We start from the raw sequence: 20,797 nt of genomic DNA, 5'->3' as shown, positions 1-20,797 counted from the left end.
AACCAAAGAGCTAGCCACCCATGTGGAACTGAAAATTTTGAATTCCCAGACATCCCAGCACAGTTACTTCGCTTTTACTGGGGAACTTGCCTTTCAAATTTGTGCCAGGCTTTCTTCTATATGCAGCTTATTTTCAGTCCAGCAATAAGTATGAAATGCTAAAGAAGTGCATATAAATTCTCATAAAATTCAAACACATTTTATGCACTTTTTATTTATTATAGTCAGGGCTGCTCAGGTAGAAGAAAAAAAAATGCCAAACCAAGCACCAGATCCAAAATTAGCATTTTATTCAGAACGTTGGGGTCAGAGGTGTATCATTCATATTCTGGTACACAATACAGAGGCAAAGCTGTTCTCAGAAGTCTCTCCAGTTTGAAAGCTTCTTCTCCCATCCCTCCCCACCCCCAAAACATACTGTATATTTTCTCGTGCCACCAGTATCAGGCCAACTTCCCCCCCCCCCCCCCCCCCCCCCCCCCCCCCCCCCCCCCCCCTTTTTTTGGTACAAATTATGTAAAACTTTTTTGTGCTAAGAACTTTTCTCCCTCCCCAAACCAAAAAAAATAATAAAAATAAAAATAAAAAAAATATTGAGTACTCTAACTACAGTTCAACAATTGAATCAATGTCACTTGTTTGCAACCTGTTTTGTAAATACTTTATCCATAACGAAAGATATAAACATGCAAAAACCTGAATCCATAGTCCAAATAATACATACACGTGTTCTGAAGTTTCTGCACTTCTCCACAGACTATGCCAATAAAACATTATGTACACATACCATTTTTTACAGTGAAGTGGGAAAAAAATACTAGAAATTAAAAAAAAAAAACAAACCAAAAGTGTACATGGATTAAGACCAAAATGTGTCTAACATTCTAGCATTAAGAAAAAAAAATCAATTCTGCTACAAACTGGTGATATGAAAACTCCCTTTATTTGCAACCAGCTGCATAAGTTTTAGAATTTTAGTGAAAAAAGTCCCCTAACATCTAAAACTAGAAGTAATGTACATTGTTCCACCTCATGGTCTTCTCTCCCAGATAATAAAATTGTTCCATGAGGATTTTTTTGTTTATTTTTAATCTCCTTATTTTAATAAAAGCAATGCGATGTAACAAAAGCATGTTGAAGCATATTGTGTTTCACCTTACTCCTCCCCACCCCAACATATTTTGTCTCTTTAATGCATCATTTCATAAATCAGTACCATTAAAGCCTTAAACATAAAACTAATTCCGATCTGAAAAAGGTACAAAAAGGCACATAAAATCCCAGTGCTTCTGTACTGTAAAATTCAAGTGTAACTGAGCTCAATATTTTTTTCCAAACAGCATTGGATCACTGATATTCCACGGAGCCCAAATTGGTTTGCAGCCTAAGCCAAAGCCTTCAGCAAGCACTTGTGCTAGTAGACTACAAAGTTAAAGCCTAGCTTCTGTATGCTTTTGGGGAATATCAGTTGAAATGTTTGTACTTGTCCAAAACCAAAGTTCACTTTGAAGTTCAGTCATCGCCTCCACCGTACATATCAGCAAGTTTCTTGAAACGTGGGCCCCAGTCATTTAGGTAGTCATAGTCTTGCTCACCACCACTACTTGAGGAGTTAAGAGAGCTCAAGGATCCAGCAGTGGAGCCACTTCCTTCATAGTCAAAGACTAAGAGCGAGTCATATGGTGGGGCTGTAGGGTCATTGTCAGCTGCTTTAAGTCCCTGCAAGAAGGAGAGGGAGAAAAGAAGATAAAGTTCTGTATCTGAGGACAAGACAAAACATAACTGGAATACTGCAGTGCAGTCATCTATTAAGCAGCACCTGAGAAAACAAAGTTCTTCCTCTTCTCCTGTTCAGTGCAAAACAGGACAGTTATTTTTGTAACTCCTTTTAGAATGACCAGGTTTCCAGCATTACAGCACTGGACATTTCAAATGTAGCTGCAATTACAGGTCTAACAAAACCTTAAGAGAGCATCATGGCACTGGGACCAAAGCTAATACATAAACAGTTTCAGAGCTATACAGCTCACAACCTGCAGCATGGGCAATATGAGAATGGTTAAGCAGGCAGACGGGGAAGGAGAAATAGGCATGTTTGCAGAGATTCCCTTTAACAGCCATCTCACATGGCCAATAACATACCCACTGACTTTTCTGGCCTGCAGTCCATTTGCATGTGCCAAAATCCTTATTTAGTTAGTCCTGTAAATTCATGCACCTCTGTAGGCTGCTGTGAGAAAAAGGTATGGTATGTTGGCTTAAGCCTTATGTGTTTTCCCATAGCTACCCATGAGATTCCACCTGCTCTTCAGAAAAAACACGCACAGAGCGATATCAAAGCTAAATACAAGATTATAAACATTTTTGTTTTCTCGTTTCAAGGTACTGAAGTTATCAAAACAAGAATAGTGGGTCTTCAGTAATTTTAAATTTCTAGTCTACGGAACTTAATAACCCAAACTAAAACCAACACAAACAGAGTAAGAGGAAAATCCAGGAAAGAACCACATTTACAGAGAAAAGTCTCTTCCCTCCCTGTTTTGTTACATAAGTCCAACCCAAAAAAATTATATGAGTAACTAATTTTAAAATATGAGACAACTGCTCTGTGCTTACCCACAGAAGATTGACATGTTGAATATAAAAGGCTGAACTCTGAAGTTAAAAAGGACTATTATATTTTGTATTTTTCAGCCTCACAGTTTCTTCCACGGGATTAGCAATTTTTTTCAAGATCTTCCACTTTGAATAGGATCTACTCAGGCAGTCACTGACATAGGATAATCTATCTTCCAGAATTCTATAAGGCTGTGCTGAGATTTTAAATTGCACACTATTAATTTTAACCAGTGCTATTTGTGCTGGTTTTGCTTTTAATTTTTAATGTTTATTTATTTAAAGAATGGCTTTATTATACTCCCACTTATTTGAAGGAATGAGCGTGCCTCCTTCAAATTATTTAACATATTCTGGTTCTAGGAAAGTCTGTTTTACTCTCAAGTGTGTTTAGTCCAAATCTGACATAATGGAACCAGATGTTGATTTTTCTTCTAGAAATACACATTACAGCTAAACCTATTAATTAAAGCATATGGCATTGATAAGGTAGAAGCAAATCCTGGTTCTTTATTGCCTATCTAAAATAATTCAGATGTGTGCAAAATGTACGTAAAATAATTTGCAAATCGGTGGTGGAAAGGCCCAGCGTATTTATCAAACTAATGACCTCTAATCAAGAACACATTTTGGACTTGAAATGATCATTTCATGTTGTGCAACAACATCAAGCAGGTTATTAATAGCCTGCATTAGAAGCACAATTTTGAATTATCTGATAAGAATAATTGGTGATGCTTGTTATCTCTCTTCTTTGGCGTTTCCCATCCTGATGGCCATAATAAGCACAAAAGATCTGAGATTTCGAAAAGGCAATTGCCAGTGCTGGAAGACTCTCCTTACCAACTTCAAAGCAGCAGACAGTTCTAAGACTTTCTCTCAACTTCTGCTGCTGATGCACAAATTCAATTTTATTTCTTAGGCAGTAAATGGCTTTATGGTATCTATATCTTTCCTTGAGCCTGCTTGGGATGACAGACACCCATGCATTTGGAACACAGGTGACACAGAAGAAGAATAAATAGCACTTGAGGTTAAGGAGTGCTGAGGTATGAATCCCAGGTATCCATGTGTTAAAGTCATTTAGAAAGTCAGTTTGGAAAAGAAATGCTATTTCCCTGCAGTTCCACCTACTTACAGCCAGCCAACCATGGGATAAGAATTTATTAATAAAATCAGTCAGCAAAACATTTTCCTACATCACTGCAGAGATTCTGATATCTATCAGCCATCCATGGCAAGGCAGAAGGCAGCCTCTTTCTATATGCTTTTCCAAAGGGGAAGCTGTAATTTTTGTTTTCAATTTGCTGTTGGTATCTCACGATAGCATTTAAAAAGAAAACTGGTTTGAGCTACTGACTTACAAGATAGTATCTCACTAACAAATTCACAGTTTCAAAGGTTGTGCTAGCAGTGTAATCCATTTCATTCAGAGAATGTAGCTATGGGTCACGTTATGGAGGTATTGATTCAACCCTAAAGCACAAGTTACACTAACATTTGCACTTATCTTCTGGATTAAAATTCCTCAGATTCATAGTATAGTGATTCAGCTTAGTATCTAACTCTTCAAATGACAACCAAGCTTTCTCCTATATTTGTGTGGACGGTTACAAATTAAAATGAGAAAGAAATACTATGATGTCTTCACTCTCCCCCTGCTAAGCCTATGCTTTGAACGTACCCAGTCTACTTCTGGGTGTTGCTGTTGGGTTCTGCAGCATGTCTGACAGCTCTGGCAGTGATATCGGCTTATGAAGCTCCCTTTGGTTTCAGCACTGCCACCTTTTTTGTGTATTATGCCACTCCTTTCAGTGGGTGGTACCACAGCCTTCTGTATCTGCACAACTGAAAAGGCAACAAATGGCTGCCAGAAGTGGCTTCTACTGATTTTGCTGCCATGGTGTTGTCAGCAGCTTCTGAAGAGAGATCTCAGTTTTTGCCAGATGTGTTGAAGAATCTCAGAGCAGCAGAATTGTTAGAATTACTTGGTTTACAGTTTCCTGATCTGAAAACCCAAAGTTTTCACTGGAGAGAGAAGCTCATTCAACAACAGAATTTCTGGGGCACATACTTGGGACCAGGGGAACCTGCTGGGATAGTGGACTAAGTCACATTTCCTTGCACCTGCTATACCACTAGTGCACAGCAAGAAGTCGCAGAAGAACCATGGCAACACAAGGGTCAGCTTGAGACCCAAAACAGACTGAGTCACAATCTCACTTTTTTCCTCTTCCTCTTTTATATAAGTTGTAGCAACTTTCACTAAGGATGAGATAAGGGGCAGAATGGGAGAATCTACAGTGCAAGTTATACTTGCCTTAGTACGTGTAGCATTCTCAATTTCTCTCAAATCAAAGGAAAGAAAACCCTTCAAATCTTGAATTAACATGAAACATTACAAAATGTAATGCTTTTATTTTCATTAATTCTACTACTTAATCAGATTCAGCAGACTTTTGATGAGAAGGAAAGGAAGAACAGAGTCCTCCAGAGAAATAAAAAAAAAAATAGTTTATATCTGGAACCATTTTTTGACTTGACAAGAGAAAACAGAAAACATCGAAGGGACTCTGTTCTGCATGGAGGTGCACCCTATCAATAACCATTTACCAAGAATGAATTGAGGGTCCTCCATGTCCTCATGGGATGAGACTTTTAGTTTGTAATTTAAATTTAGTTTACCTCAGGCTATGTCCTCGATTGATTATAAACATATTCTTAGCCACAAATTCTCCACCACAATATAATTTGCTTGAGATTTCTAGGGACAATATAGGTGGTTCTTGAAAACAGGATTAACAAAGGTACTTCAAACAGGACTAATTTATACTGTCCTGCAAATCCTGACTATTCTAAGTGTTAATTATGCTCCACACTCTGCAGGTTATGCTTTAAAAGGCTCAAAATGGAAAACAAGGTCTACAGAGGATTCTTAATAACACATGACTTATTTCACTGACTTGTTTGTACAGTGGACTGGAAGAAAAGGAGGTTTTTCCCTTCCCCTCTTAAATTAGAGATTCATCTATCCATTGAAACAGACAAAACACCGAAGTCCCCAAGGTCATTTAGCTTTTGCCTGCAAAACATATTTTGACTATAAGATACCTCTGGAACCTTCTCATTTTAGACAGTTCATAGATCTGTATATATTATCTCAACTTTCTAAGTGTTATAAAAACACATGACTTTTTATCATGCTTTTAACTTGTTTTTCAACTGAGAAGTCATCAGAACACTACAAAATACTCTTATTTATGCACGTCTCATTGAGTTAAGTAGATTTAACACAATGGATGACAGCTAGAAAATAATATACAAGGAGAAACGGAGTATTGCTAAAAGGAAAAAAACCCAAAATGACCCACTAGGTCTTTTTCACTTTTTGTTTTATAACTCTGTAATAAAAATAATAAGAAAAAAACCCCAAACATGCTTTCTTGGCAACAGTAGCTAAACCTGCTAAAAACTGAAATCAATCAAGTTCTTTTTTGTCAAAGGCTGGAGTAATTCAGAGGCTAATCTGAACAATGCTGGCTGTGTTTCTGAGGTGCTGGTGAACATTCAACAGACTAAATTAATTCTTCCAAAGGATCATACTGAGCAGCATCTCTGGGAATAAGGTCAAGTCCTCCAAAAGAGCAGACATCTCCAAAGAGTAGACATCTCCAAAAGTGTTGCATCTTTTCAAACCAAGGGGATAAATACAGACTTTGCTACCGAGGTACTGACAACTCAAAGGCAGCCTCTCCCTGCTCAGCTAGTGACTGGGCTAGTTTTGTGAGTGGTTTGGATTAGAAATGCCCAAGGAAAAATTACATCTAATAATAATGAAGTTGGACGCAGAGATATATGAACTTTGCTCTTTCTTATCCTGCTATGTTATTCTTACAGCTCAGTCTATCATCTGGATGAACTGCTCTAAGAAACATCTGGTACAGGTTTTACTTGAGATATTTATTTCACTTACTTCAAGTAAAACTGAGAGAAACTTACCAAATTATTTGAGTATAATCTTACCAGGACTGCAAAGGGAGTTCTCTGAAGAGAGTCTGAAAACCTGTGCAGTCTGAATGTTTATGCTCTAGATACTGATAATTTTGAAATGTAACTATAATAGTGAATACTATTGTGAGAGACCTATTTCCCCCACACACACCCAAGACATTTTAGAATCACCATTGTCCATTTTGCTCAGACTTTTGGCAAAACAGACAGAGCATTGACAACCTTTGGGTGGCTACTGTCTGCTAGACAGAGGTTAGGCCCCACAGTAAAATGATACACTGCTGTGAAATCCTAAGAAAGAAACACCTTATGAAGAAGATATGCTAAATACATAATGCTTAAAACATAGAAAATACCTCATATAGTTCCTTTCAGTCAGAGGATATAATTAATTCTGAGCTAAGTTGCAGACAAGAAAATTGCCATGTTTTCTTTAACTTCGTATATATTTCCAAGGTTTATCTTAGAGTCAATGACATTAATGACATTATTTTACTGTGTATGAATAGCTGGGAGAAGCCTTCTTTTTTGGTGGGTGGTAAGGGGAAGCATAAAGTGAGGTAGTGATATAATACAGTAGACAGCAGGAAGAAAACATGCTCATCCTTACTGCAATATAAACATACTGGGTTAAATCAAGCCAGCAAGTACTGTTTCTTCAGCTCCATGTGTACACATTGATGCCCTCGCCTTCAAGAGCAATAGCCTACTGAAAAATAATATTGCCAGAACAGCTTGCTAAGTAATTTAAAAATTGTAGAAGGCTAGACAAACTCTGGCCCCTTCCTGGCTTTCCAGGAGAAACACACCCATTCCCTGCCTTTGCTCTGTAACAGAGCTTGACAGCTGCTTTGATAACAAGAAAAATCAGGGTTCTGTGCCACTGCCTGCCAGGTGGACAGTGTCTGGTCACAGCTGTGTGAGAACAGGATGGGAATCTCTGATTGTTTGGAAGAAGGTGAGGAAGCACAAGGAAGTTTTTCTGTGTACACTGCCTTGACCAACAATGTGGACTTTTTATTGTCCCATTTCTCCACTACTTTCAGAAGCCAGTTATAACTGTAATATTTAGAGGTGTAATGCATGCAGAAACCTGAAGTCTCTTAAAATACAATGTTATATAAGAATATTTGGACATTTCCTGCTAGTCAGTTTCCTGTAGATCTTTTTACAACTGTATTGTTGTATACATAAAAGGGGCAAACACAATTTTCTGCAGCTTTCTAACACAAAAGACTGTAGTATATTAGCCTGATTTTTCTTCAAGGCAAACAAGAATAAACATGTTGGCAGAAACAGTTCTGCAATACTCTGCAGAATGTGTCCAGGTCTAGTTACCAAAGAAGATATGAGAAAAGTAGAGAAAATAATAAACTACAATTATTCATGTAGAGAATATAGTAAAAAATAGTGGTAAATTTCGGGTTAACCTTTTTTTTTTTTTCTATAACCAGCAAACAAAGGAAACACATTCTATCATAAGTACCACAACGCCAATGATTTGAGACTGACCAGTGACAGAAATAATGAAACAAATATTTGTAGGAGCATTTCTTTCAGAACTGTGAATAATCTGGTATACTCTGAATCTTAATTACATTTATCTTTACTAGATTGAAGAATCAAAAATAATGCAAAATTTTGAAAGCCCTATGACAAGAAAAGTAGTATTAAAAGTACTTATATAACATTTAATTTAGTTGCCCTGCTCGCTAACTGTATTTGATGGAATTCCTTTGGTCTTATTGAAGGCAGTGAATTTCCACTATTGTCTGGATTCAGAGGGTAATGTATGAGGAGAATGAAAATTAACTTCTTCCACGATTAAATTACTGTGAGTTAATAAATGAATTTAGCCTATACTATAATTTTGTTAGTCTGTTTATTACTTGGAACCCACTGAATAATCCTGCTTGGAGATATTGTGGTTGCAGCTGATAATGTATTATGAATGTAATTAATACAAATGTACAGAAGTTAATTGATATATCTTCTCTTTCTGTTTGAATAAGTTAATTAAATTTGCCTGCACTTTAAAAGAACATATTTACTTCTGTCTAGCAAGACAATTTTAATTGTCTAAGGATGTTTTAAAAAGTTATTATGTTCTAACATAACAGCTACTCATGCAGAGTAGAATAAACAAAATATAAAAGCTTATCAGATCTTAGGAGGAAACTCTTTTTCACTCTTCTACCTCATTAATGAAGTCCCCAATGTCCCCAGGATGAGGAGCAGCTGATCTGACTGGATACTGAGGTTCTGCATGAATTGGCCTTTCATCAAGACGTCTGATTCCAACAGGTTTGATGGCATCTGGTTCCACAGTGTCAGGCTGCTGGAGCTGGCTCAAGTCATAATCCTGCAAAATATGAAACAAAGACAGGACGTTAGCAGAATTTCAAACAATATCTGTCAGGGTAAAACATGATGAGGAAAAAAGGGAAAACCCAAAGTACAATTTCACCTGAGGTTCTATTTTCAGGATTGTAATGTTTACTGAGAATAAGTCAGTAACATTCTTATTTGCATACCAACAGGATGTTATTTGATTTATACTCTCTGCATCTACCATTTTGATTCTATTCCATCAGATTTGTAGAGCTTCTCATAAGTTTTCCATTGAGAAGTAAGGATTTGAGTAGTACTATTAAGAGACTAAACACTTTACCTAGTAACAATAATTTACTGCATAGAGCAAAGATGCCAAATCCAACCCTCATTTTTCTAAGCAGATAAATATCACCCATTCTGAGAAAAGGGCAAGCACAGTGCTCTGCAGTGTTTTCTAATATCTGCAAAGAATGAATTTAAGACTCCTTGCTGATTTCATGTGGCTTCCATAATACGAAAGCCAAAGGGGGGAAAAATGTCGTAAGAAGTACAAAGCTCCTCAGATTTGGCCTTAATTCTAAGCACTTTCTAGAGATTACTCATGAATCTGTTCATTAAGTACTTGATGCCGCAGTTTCAAACTCTGGCGTACTGAAGAAGTTAGCACAGCACTATGAATTCCAATATGCAATGTGTATGTATGTAACAGTTTTAATTAGATCAATGTTTATGCACTTAAGATAGACACACCACAGTTCTCTTTGCACAGTGTGATGCATTTCAGCACTGTCATTCACCTGACTCCATGACCTCACTGTTGTCATGTCGAGAGGGTAGTCGTGCTCTAGGATGCCGTTCAAGAACTATCAGTAGATGGGGGCTCATGCCAACTCTACCATATGCCAGATAACTGATTGGATTATTTGTGGGGCAGGGTAAAAAGCATCCTAAATAAGCTACTTTATCAACCATCAATATCCATTTTTCAACAGTGATGTTCTGGTAAAAATCTTATTTATAATCACAACTTGCTGGAAGTCATCTGCGCAGACAATTATATTTTTATTAGTTCCTTACTGGCTTCTCAAGAAAGGAATGCAAGCTTTTACTTCTGCTGTTACCTCACGGGATGTAGGTCCTTTTTCAGAGTGTGACCTACTGCACCCTCAAAACCAGACTTCCAACATGAGAAGTCTGTTGATAGCAGTGATGGTGGTTTGTGAGGACAACAGTAACTGATTACCAAATCCACTACACCTTCTTGTTACTTGGGTCCTCAGATGATTGCACACAAATATATAGGCAAAAAAAAGGTGGAACAGCTCCACTGAGATCTGAGAACGCAGTTTCATATGCTTTAATTAGATTACAAGTTCCTTGAGGCAGAGCTGTAACTCCTACCCTTCGGTACTTCATGTACCAAACAGAATAGTAAGTGATCTCCAGGAAGCGGTATGAATTGGAGAAAAGTAAACAGAATAGAACTTTTTATCCTTTTCCTTTTTATTACGTAAAATCAAAATAGTTTAGAGACATGCTATCAGAAAATCCTATCAAAAAGAGAAGAATGTACTTTTTAGAATTTATAAATACGTAACACGAGTGCTTTTCATACCCACCCAAGAGATAAAGGCGGAAAACACCAACAGGGAGAAATGAAAAATACATTTTTTTTCAATTCTAAGCATTTCATTATGGAGGACTTCAAATTGGTATGGTTAAATAAAAATGTATTAAAACTCGAAGAGTCTCTGGTCATTTCAATTCTAGACAGAGAAGATGTTTTTTTTTTCACCCATGCATACATGTACACAATTCTTTTTTACTGGTTAGTGGTCACACAGAAATGTAAAATGAATCAAGTCAGTCAGTCTAGAATCTTCACACTTAAGGACATCTTTTTGTGTGTATTTACAGTTTGAGACATATCCAGGCTCTCATAGCTAAAAACACAGCAAAAACTGCCATCCATGAGGTAACAGCAGTGCAGAATGTGTCCTTACATGGACTCCCACTTTGGTTTTCTTTTCTATGGTAATTTATGACATTGCCATTTAGCCTTGTGTCAGAGGAAATTTATTTTGCAGGTCTATTAGTGTCCAGACAGGAAGAGAAGATCCATTGTACTTATTACCTTGGACTCTCAAACCCCTCGTATTATTAGAATCAATACTAGCTGTGCATCAGCTGAGTATGGGCAAGTCATCCACCATCTCCCCAAACTGCTTTACTGCCAGGCAAACATAGCATCATGCAACGACTCCAGCTGTTTCAACATTCTGTCTAAAGTTGACTCTACTCAATTATTGCAAAGTAACAGAAGTAAAAATGTTCTAAAGTGCCAGGGTATAAGCTGTTCAGGGCTGCTGAAGTTCCATCTCTTCACTCAGTGCTGCTTTCACAGACAGAAAAGTGGGAAAGCTTTTCACATATTACCTAAAGCTTCTGAACAGACTTCAAGGTTAGCCCCAAGCAGAGTTTCTTAAGATAGTTAACTGCAGAATTGACAGCTAAATGGAAAAGCACCTCATCAGAGAGAGAACAAGACATGCTGGGGTAAGCTGGGACAGCCAGCTTTGAGCAATATTCTGGGTCATTATTTTTACTGTTAATTTCAGGACCACAAGTCAACAGTGTTTTGGTTTTTGCACCAGTCTTTTTCCATATAACCTGTTCATAATTACAATCTGCTGAGAGACTACTGACAGCAGTTCTTGAGGAACAAGACTTGTCCCTCCACTGGAGGTGTACTTCAGAGAAAGTTGTGAGAATTAATTCATGGGGCTGCTAATTTTTGTCCAAGGCATTTATTTACACTGTTTAGGCCTAACTCCTGCAATTCTAGAACAAATAACTCTTTCCCTTCCTTCAGTTTGGACTTAAGCAAATCCAAAGGGTTTGAGTTTTTCTCCTCAAACTTCTGGACAAACTTAGACTGTTAATGGAAGAGAGAATCTACTTAGTTTTCCTGTATTGGATGGCCACTAAATTTGTACTCATTTTGCATCTAGAAAAAACTCGGGCCTTAGATACAAAAAATTAAGACTAATCTGATAGTCCCAATCTACAGTCTACAGGCAACAGGGAAACAGAAACCTCACATTCTATGACAGGAATCTAGGTGAAGCAAGCTGAACAATCCGTTGTCTTTCCCTTTGTTTATTAAGGGACCTATGATCATCGGAGACACTATAGCTACCTTTTAGATAACTGGTGGTTAAAGAGATGACAACCTTAATGCTTTATCAGTAGAACTCTCTCGATGCAATCACCAGCATTTCTGTCTCTTTGGTTAGCATCTTTGGCATCGCTATTTGTTCTTGCTGAAAAAAGCCTTGACATATGTATTAAAAAGCAACATCTGGTTGCTCTTAATAAAATAAAATCACGATGTACTAAAAGGACATTTTATCAGAAGTTGCATCTTGTAAAATCAGTGAATGTCAAACAAACCCCCCACAAAACCCCAATAATCCCTTCCCCTCCAAGTTGATTACAACATTGACCTTATTAGCTTCACTTAGTTCTAGACAGCTCTAGCAAAGACTTACACCATTACTAGTTCACACCTTAGGTTCCTGAGATGTGAGAGATCCCAGTGAGACAGTGCTCAATGTCAAAATCAGCTAGCCAGGTCCTACGAATTAACCCCCTTACCAGATGTGTAAGCAGAAGTCTCCAAAACCCCAAAAAGCATTTCTTTAAGAATATGCAGAATCCAAGTATCTCAACTTGAATAGAAAAAACATCCAGAATAAAAGAAAAGGCTATTTTATATTCCCCAGTAATCACTGAGAAACAAGATAATGCAGCCTTCAAAATCTCCTCCTTAAACAACTTCCTCTTGGGCAAGCCAGCTATTCCTAGAACAGCACCTGAGTAATAAGCCCTCATACAGCAGTCATCAGTTACAGCAGAAGAGATTTTTTTAAAAGTAACTCACTTTCTGACTGACATTCAACAGATCCTACAATCCCTGGAAAAAAAAAGAGGGGTATAGGTCAGGAAATAAGAGTTTCTCGGAAACTTCTAGTTTTATACAGCTTTCATTTTTCTTTCTCCTGGATTAGCTGTTCTAAATTTGAAGATTTACTTAGTTTCTGGGGAAAAAAAACTTAAAGTAAAAATTCTTAGAGTAACTGAACCTGCCTTATATGAATGTTTACTGGAACATTAAAAAGCAGAACTGCAAACAACAGAATAAAACTACAACTTACTGAAACTATAAAATGCTATGCATAGACAGGATTGACTTTTTTTGAGATAGGAAAACTCTGAAAATATTGTAATATATTACATCTAAATTGAGCTTTCCACTATAATAGTGTAGTACCTGGAATCTGACTGACATTCATTAATGATTTATGAATCTGGCTTCTCTGTTATCTCAGAGCTCTCCGTTTATTTCCTGGCTGCTCATGAGACTGTGTTATACACTTCTAGGGGTGACTTGGGTTTTTACCTTCTACAGAACTAAAGCTTTGGTAGTCATGAACATAGGCCTGGAAATATGAGCAATATAACAAATACACTACACCCGTTTCTCATTTTCAAAGGATGCAGCCTTTGCAAAGAGATATGAAAGTTCAGATCTATCTCCATACAGGAAACAATCAACTTAATTGTCATCAGATCACTTAATTTGATGGTGTCATTCACTGAACACAATCAGCTGCTGTGGTTTAATTGCATGTAAAGCAACATTGGCAGAAATTTGCATTTCATTTGCCCCTTCTACAGGATGGTGCCTTAGTATAAACTCATTTTTTTATTTTCCAAAGAGAACAGAGCAAATTATGACACGAAGTACCTACGGATAAAAAATGTGTTCTCCTTTGCGTTCCAAAGACAATTACTGTCTATTCCAAGTGAAATGGGATGAAATATTTTAAGCTGAATGAAAGGGAAGAAATATTTTAAGCTGAATGTTCCCACTGAGGTCTTTTAAAAACAAAGAAAAACGACGCAAAACCCAGTGCTGCTATATCTTACCATTCTACCCCCAAACCCACCAAACATCACCCTAAACAACTGTTAGAAATTTGCACTTAAAATATTGCCTGAGTACTGCATAATGCTCCAACCCACCCTAAATCTTACATTTGCTGAAAAAATAGGACTTCAAGAAAAATAAAGCACAGAGGACTGACTAGATGTAGGCTGCAGGTGGGAGGCCAGTTAAAATACTTGCACCAACAGTTGCTCTTTATTTGCCACTTACTTTTAGATTAATTCTGCCATATTGCTTTTCCTATTTTTTTTTATTATAGATGCAACTGGAGTATTACAAGTTAGTAATTTTTAAGATAATCAAGATGCTCAATTTTTTAATAATAAAAAAGGTGAAAGTTAAACTCCAGCTGCAGATAAAACACAGTAACAGGCAGAGGTCTTAGATATGATAAAATAAAACAAATTTGTAATGGAATTATGGTAACATGACTTTTCATATGATGAGATAAGGATTCATCAAGGAATGACAGTAATTCCTCCACAGGAGCATTGTATGAGTTACTCATTCAAAAAATTGAAGCTACCATCTTAGTAAGCAAACACGATCCCCAAAATAACTACCTTTTAATTATAATATTGTATATTCATAGGGTATATCCTAGTAATCATTATTTCATTTGTTACCTTTAAAACTGCTGAACATAAAACATGTTCCATCTTTAATGCAATGCAAAATAAAGGTTAGAAAGTGAGAGTAAATTATCTGAATAACACTCAGAGAGGGCGGTGAAAAACAAAATATAATCACATGGATTTATAAAGTTTATCTAGTAAGTAAGGACCATTATCATGTATACAGCAGAGGTTGTAACAAGATAAAGCACAGAAGACTAATATAATCTTAAAATGTAGGCATACAGAAAGTTATGACAATAAGGGAAAAAACCAAACCCAAACAAGTTCGGAAGGATTACTTAATTTGCTTTTATTTATGACACACAAATGCTGGAACAAAGCTACCCTTTCTATAAAGATGCAATTTCTGTTTAGAATTTAGATCCTGCACACATAACAGTAAATCATTGTGCTTTTATTTTTAATGCTATTAACACCATTGAAATAAATGCTACTGTTTTTCTTCTTTACATAAAAATGTAATAAAACATGACAAAAAGTAAGCTATTGACTAATGCCAAATAAAGAAGTGATACAGGAAGGACCACGCAGAATCCTCAGAAAGAAAACTATTTTGAATAAAGTAAAATCATTGCATTGGGAACTCTTGTGCTGAAGAGATTTGAGGGTTAGATTAACATACATGTTCAAAACAGCTCATCTGCAATACTTTCAAAGCATACCACCCCCCTGCTCGGGCAACTTGTTTCAACAGGACCACCTGCATGAGGGAGTACTACTAAAATGCAAAAAACATTATAGAAATGAGCTCAAGGGAGAGGAGAGAATCATCTTGTGCAATGAGATGTATACAAAAGCAATTAAATGAAAAAAAAATGTATCACAGTTATCAGGCTGACATATGCTGCACATATCCCAGTCAAGCACCCACTGCTTTGATGTAAGTCACACAAATAATGACCCGAGATATGCGACGAAAATGAATAAGTGATGCTTATGGGTTGTGATGTGCTATGTGTGTGAACTATGCTGCAGACACGTGCTAAGTGCTTTAATGGTTGGCCAACAGCATATTTTGGTACTTGGAACTGAGAATGGTGTTATAAGTTCACAGCACATTGTATCAGGGGAGAATTTTCGCCATTTGTGCCTCACAACGCCCCATTTGCTAAACGACTACAAGCTGTAGATTATGCATCCATTAATAATCAAGACAGTCACTACCAGTTTCTTAATCTGAACCTAAACTAGGCACATCTGCTTCAGAATATAAAGAAGTATACTGTCCCCCACCCCAATGAGCTTAAGATTAATTTTAGAAAAAAGAAAACAAAATACCAAGGTTTAACAAAAAAACCCCAAACTAACCACAAAATGAACAACACTTCTCCCCCACAGCAAACCAGTCCCATTGACTTCTGTGGAATGATGCTGACTCAAAGTCTCTTATGGCCCACTCCCCTATAAATCAGGTAGCTAAACTGTTAAAAGTAGAAAATAGTAAACAAAATCCTGAGAAGAACTCAAGACCTTCTATCTGGAACACCTCTGCATCCTCTCATTCCTCCTTTATTCCCAGCTTCTGCTAGTACAGTGATCTTTCACAAAACAAGAAAGAGTTTCTGCCTGGAACAACAGGAGAGCTGCAAAGCTTTTGGAGGCCATTTTTCAGCCTACTTTTCTGAGGAACACAAGTTTAGGTGAAAGCAGTCCAGAACATTTCCAGTGTTGACAACGCTCTTCAGTGGTGAGTAGGCTGACTTCAGTTATGACCCACAGATCAAAAGCTTTTTTGACTTAGAGAATTAAAGGAATTTTTCTGAAATGTTGTGGATATCACATGACCCTGTGTACACTATGTCGGGCTAGAGGAAGACTGAATCATTCAAGATCCTCAATTTTCTTTACATGAATTCAGTCTGTCACACCAAACAAAGCAGGCCAAGATGGCATCAGATGGGATTAACAGAAGACCTACACAATGGACTAAATTGCTCTTTTATTACAGATTTCACATCATGATTCCTTGGAATTCCTAACACAGGATTAAAAAAATACACAAGCAAAACCAAACAGGAATTTCACCTTGTTGCTGGCAGTTGCTATGACTCAGAGAAATTTATCTGGAATTTGAACACATCAAATTTTTTACGGGAGACATTACTCAGATAGAACATACAAAGAGTTTGAAAGAACATGCTAAACATGCTTTAGATGTTTCTGGGTCTGCCATGACAGCTAAGGAAACCCAACTGCATAGCTTCAAAATAAATAAATAAAACCTCTCAAATAAATCAATTACTTTAAGAGAAAAGCCACAAGTTTAAAAGTAATTTGGTTCAGGATACAGAGAGTCCTAAAAGTTCTATCACTTATCTTCAAGCCCTACCAGCCATATATTCAAGTTACCTAAATATTTGGGAAATATGAGGCCACACAGGGAAAATTTTCAAGTATTCATCTAGAAAAGCATGTGATTTTAAAAAGTAATTTGCTAGCTATAAATAGAAGTAATGGTAATGATTATGAAAATATCTGAAGCTTTTAAAATATTGTTCTCACTAAGATTCAGAGGAAGCTTTGAGTATTCCCTTCTACTTCACTGCAGGCAATACACCCTGGGTAGGATGGCTCTGTGTTTGAGTCACCTTGTGTTCTGCCTTCTACTGAAGCTGCTTGTTTAATCAATCCTGAGGGTTTTGGGGACAATGCACCATAAAATGTTAATATTGATACAGAGTATTTTCCTCTGTCATTTGCTGATGACTTCTGGATCGAAGATTGACCATGAAATAAGTTTTTTTGATTTTAGTAGAACAATGGTAGATTTAGCCTGAGGCCTCATTCTGAAAATACATTTTTGATGTCAGTCCCATGCTTTTTTAGAACATTTTCACTTTTACAATTAAATGCTTTTCTTAACTTTGACAAAAATGTAAAGATCTTTATAGCCAACATCCTTTGCCCACCATGTTCTGCACACAGCTTTGCTTATGCAGTATTTTGCTAAGCCACAGTTTGCCAAAATGAGATTACTACTTGTAGAGAACTTGGGACATTTGAAAAGCTTTGCATTCCAAGTTCTTAAATCTCATATAAAATGTCTGCAAAACCAAATAAAATCAAATGAAATATAATCCTCCCACCTTCCCCTGGGCAAAGGAGGTGAGGGGGGCCAGGAGGGAACCAGGAAGAAACAAACCTAGGAACTATTATCTCTAGTTAAGCACAGGCAGAATTTCGATTTTACAAAATGCCAAATCAAAATCAAGTAAAAAAAGCTCCCTGAAAAGCAAAACAGAACTTTTTTACATCATCCACTGTAGACAGAAAAATAAGTGCCTACATGAAAAGTTTGTACTCTCCTTTCAGCCACTCTGTATAGGAACAAATTCCAAGCTTTGAAGCTATGGTAGAATCTACCCCCTTTTTGCCCTACCAGTGGTCTAAAACTCCATCTATGTAAGTGGTTATAAAAGCTTGTTATATTCTCTGGGAGCTTTTATTTTCTTCTTCCTGACTTGTTTGTTACATTTGGAGTGTGTGTAAAGATGGTTTAGACCCTCAGAGACCAATCTACTGCTCAATGGTTCAGTGTACCTGAACATGTCTGGCAGCAAAGATAATTAAATTGCAATAGTGGCTTTAAAATTTGCCTTAAGAAAGTAAGTACAGGTTTTGTGGATAAAAATCATTGAATCTTTTGTGAAGCCCTCAAACCTCTCTGTGACTAGATGCTTTCTATGCTCACAGCAAGAAGAAATGATCCTAATTTCACATTTTTAACTATTTTACTGCTACTCCACCCATTTGCAATTTATCCTTTCATTGCCTGCAGTACCCTCATTCACTGCTGGTGAAAGGTTGTGTTTATGGATGGTTTACATCCCTCTAATCTCTATGGCATTCATGGAATGTTACCTCCTGCCACAGTACCTCTCACTAAGACAGCACTTCCATTGGAGAGGTGCACAGTACAAGAAGGTCAGAGGAGAGTCTTCAGAGCCATTTCTATTTTACTGTCATTGTAAACTGTTACAACGATTAAAGTTTCTGATCTGCACCACAGTCCCTCCCAACACTACTCTAGCATCACCTATGACTTCCCAATGGAATACTAACAGAACCTTACTCTGTCCTGAGGGTTGTGTGGACAATAATTAAAAATCAAAACTCCATGGCAACTGCTGAACAGATCCTCCAGAGAATTATGGGTGAACAAGAGCTGAGGATATGTGAACTGAAACATTAGTTCTCACAGCACTGAGAAGCCTTAAATTTTATAAAAAACTTGTAATTCTTTTGCACAATAGCAGATGCACAAACAGGATGCAGTTCTTGTACTCAAACTATCTATGTACAAACAACTGGCATATATGCATAGACTCAAAGGGTTGTTTTCACTTTATTTAACAACATAAGCAATTTTCCAGAAGTGCATAAACTGAGGTTTCCTCTGCAAACTGCTTAAAAAGAACATTATGCAGAAAAGCCAGGAAGTAGGAACAGTACTTGGGGAAATGCAGGAAGCATGGAAATTACTAAGGGGAACACAAATTTCAGACAAACAAACAGATGAGCAGAAGGGAACTATAGAAGTCTGTGCCAGTGAAGGGAGAGACTTTTCAGACAACTCAAGTGCCAGATGACTGAGACTGGGGATGTGTGGCAGAATTACACTTAATTTTTCAAGGCTTTTAACTGGAAAATTTCTTAGACTCTATTATATCCACTTTGTAATTATATCTTTGTAATTATTAGACTTACTTCTACCACTAATAATGTGCATAAATCTACTGTTTGTCATGTTCATAAAGCACTTAATAAAAATTCCTCTGAAGGAAGGAAATTGCACTGCTTGGAAATCCACTAACTTTGAGAGAGAAGGAAAAAAGAAGCTATTCTTAGCATATACACATCAGTCCTAGTCCTCTGACATATCAGCAGTGGTTCAACTAGAGGTGACATGAGAGTAAATGCATATGGCACCTGCTTGGAAAGGTATTTGAATAAACACAGATGTGCCCTGACAGCTACTTGAAACCTAAATACTTTCCAAGCTTGAAATCCCAGTGGTGGCCAATCTGTCAATAGCCAGCATTACTGTATATCTAGAAAGGCATTCACCTACCACCAAGTAAGGGTCATATTTGGATCAGATGCTATTAGACACTCTGAGTTGGTGATTCAGTACAACAAGATCCCACACAAAAAGTGAAGAAAGTTTAGACATAAATGAGAGAGGATTTTAACTTTCACTTAAATATAACAGCCTTAGCTGGAATCTGGTCTGAAGGTTGTAACAGGGCAAGATATTGGTTTTACATCCTATCCAAATGGCAAGCAATTGGTATATCTGGGACTGCAAAAAAAACAGCATAAGAAAGCAATGTTTTATTTAATGTTTTGAAAACATCACCTATTGCCTTCAGTATTTAATGTAAAAATTAGCTACCTATCATAATGTGTCAATGGAAACAAAATAAAGTGCACAGTGAAGTGCAAATCTATACATAAAACCCACTAATCATTCCTTACCTGATCTTCTTCTCCACCCCCTTCTTCATCGTATTTCAGAATGTTGTCCCTCACATCATCTTCGGGATCAATCAAGAGCTGCTTTGCCTGACGCTCTTTATCACGGCGTTTCATCCATACCACGAACATTAAAACTAAAACTGTAATAGAAAAATAGAAGAAACAAAACCATGTCTTAATTTTGAAACAAGGCCATGAACAATTGTACAAATTTAGCACCAAGATTTAAATTAAAAAAAAAAAAAAAGCCAACGAAGTTGGATTTGACTGTTCTGGATGAGGTGTGGGTTTTTTAAATGAAAAATTTGACAGGAGACAGCTTAAGCAAGAGATGTTTAAACTCAGGCCTCCATAGGCAATTTGATTTGGAATCAATCACATATTCAAGGTTGTAAGTCACAAATCCATTCCAGATCTGCAAAATAAACTTGTCAAGAAAAGAATTAAGAAAGACTATGCTTCATAAACCACTAGATTCAGAAAGGAATCTCTCCTTCAATAAGGCTCTATTAATTTAATAGCCAACATTTTAAAAGTATCTTGTATCAAGAAAACAATTATACTGTGTGCCTGTGTACAGTCCTGGGCTTAGCCAGGCTCAAATATTATTTTTTTAAAAATTACTTCTTTCCATAATTTTCTATATTCTAGACTGGTGCATAGTATACTATGAACAGGCTAATCCCTTCCTTGTGTTCCACCACAATTG

At 36.9% G+C, this 20,797-nt stretch overlaps 1 protein-coding gene across 2 annotated transcripts in view; it reads right to left on the bottom strand.

The window, feature by feature from the left end:
- Positions 1-924: 924 nt before the first annotated feature.
- Positions 925-20,797, bottom strand: part of CDH2 (cadherin 2) — a 118,352-nt gene continuing 98,479 nt past the window's right edge. For both annotated transcript variants that reach the window (XM_027731326.2, XM_027731323.2), the window contains exons 14-16: positions 20,089-20,228; positions 8,825-8,989; positions 925-1,719 (exon numbers count right to left, since the gene is read on the bottom strand). In XM_027731326.2, coding sequence (XP_027587127.1) covers positions 1,513-1,719; positions 8,825-8,989; positions 20,089-20,228 — 512 coding nt within the window. In that variant the 3' untranslated portion in view covers positions 925-1,512. The remainder of the gene's footprint in view (positions 1,720-8,824; positions 8,990-20,088; positions 20,229-20,797) is intronic.

Source organism: Pipra filicauda, unplaced genomic scaffold, assembly GCF_003945595.2.
Source record: "Pipra filicauda isolate LSUMZ 115617 unplaced genomic scaffold, ASM394559v2 scaffold366_size716523_pilon, whole genome shotgun sequence".
NCBI lineage: Eukaryota > Metazoa > Chordata > Aves > Passeriformes > Pipridae > Pipra > Pipra filicauda.
The sequence above is the reverse complement of the archived record's forward strand: the minus strand, read 5'-3'. Positions and strand labels throughout refer to the sequence as shown.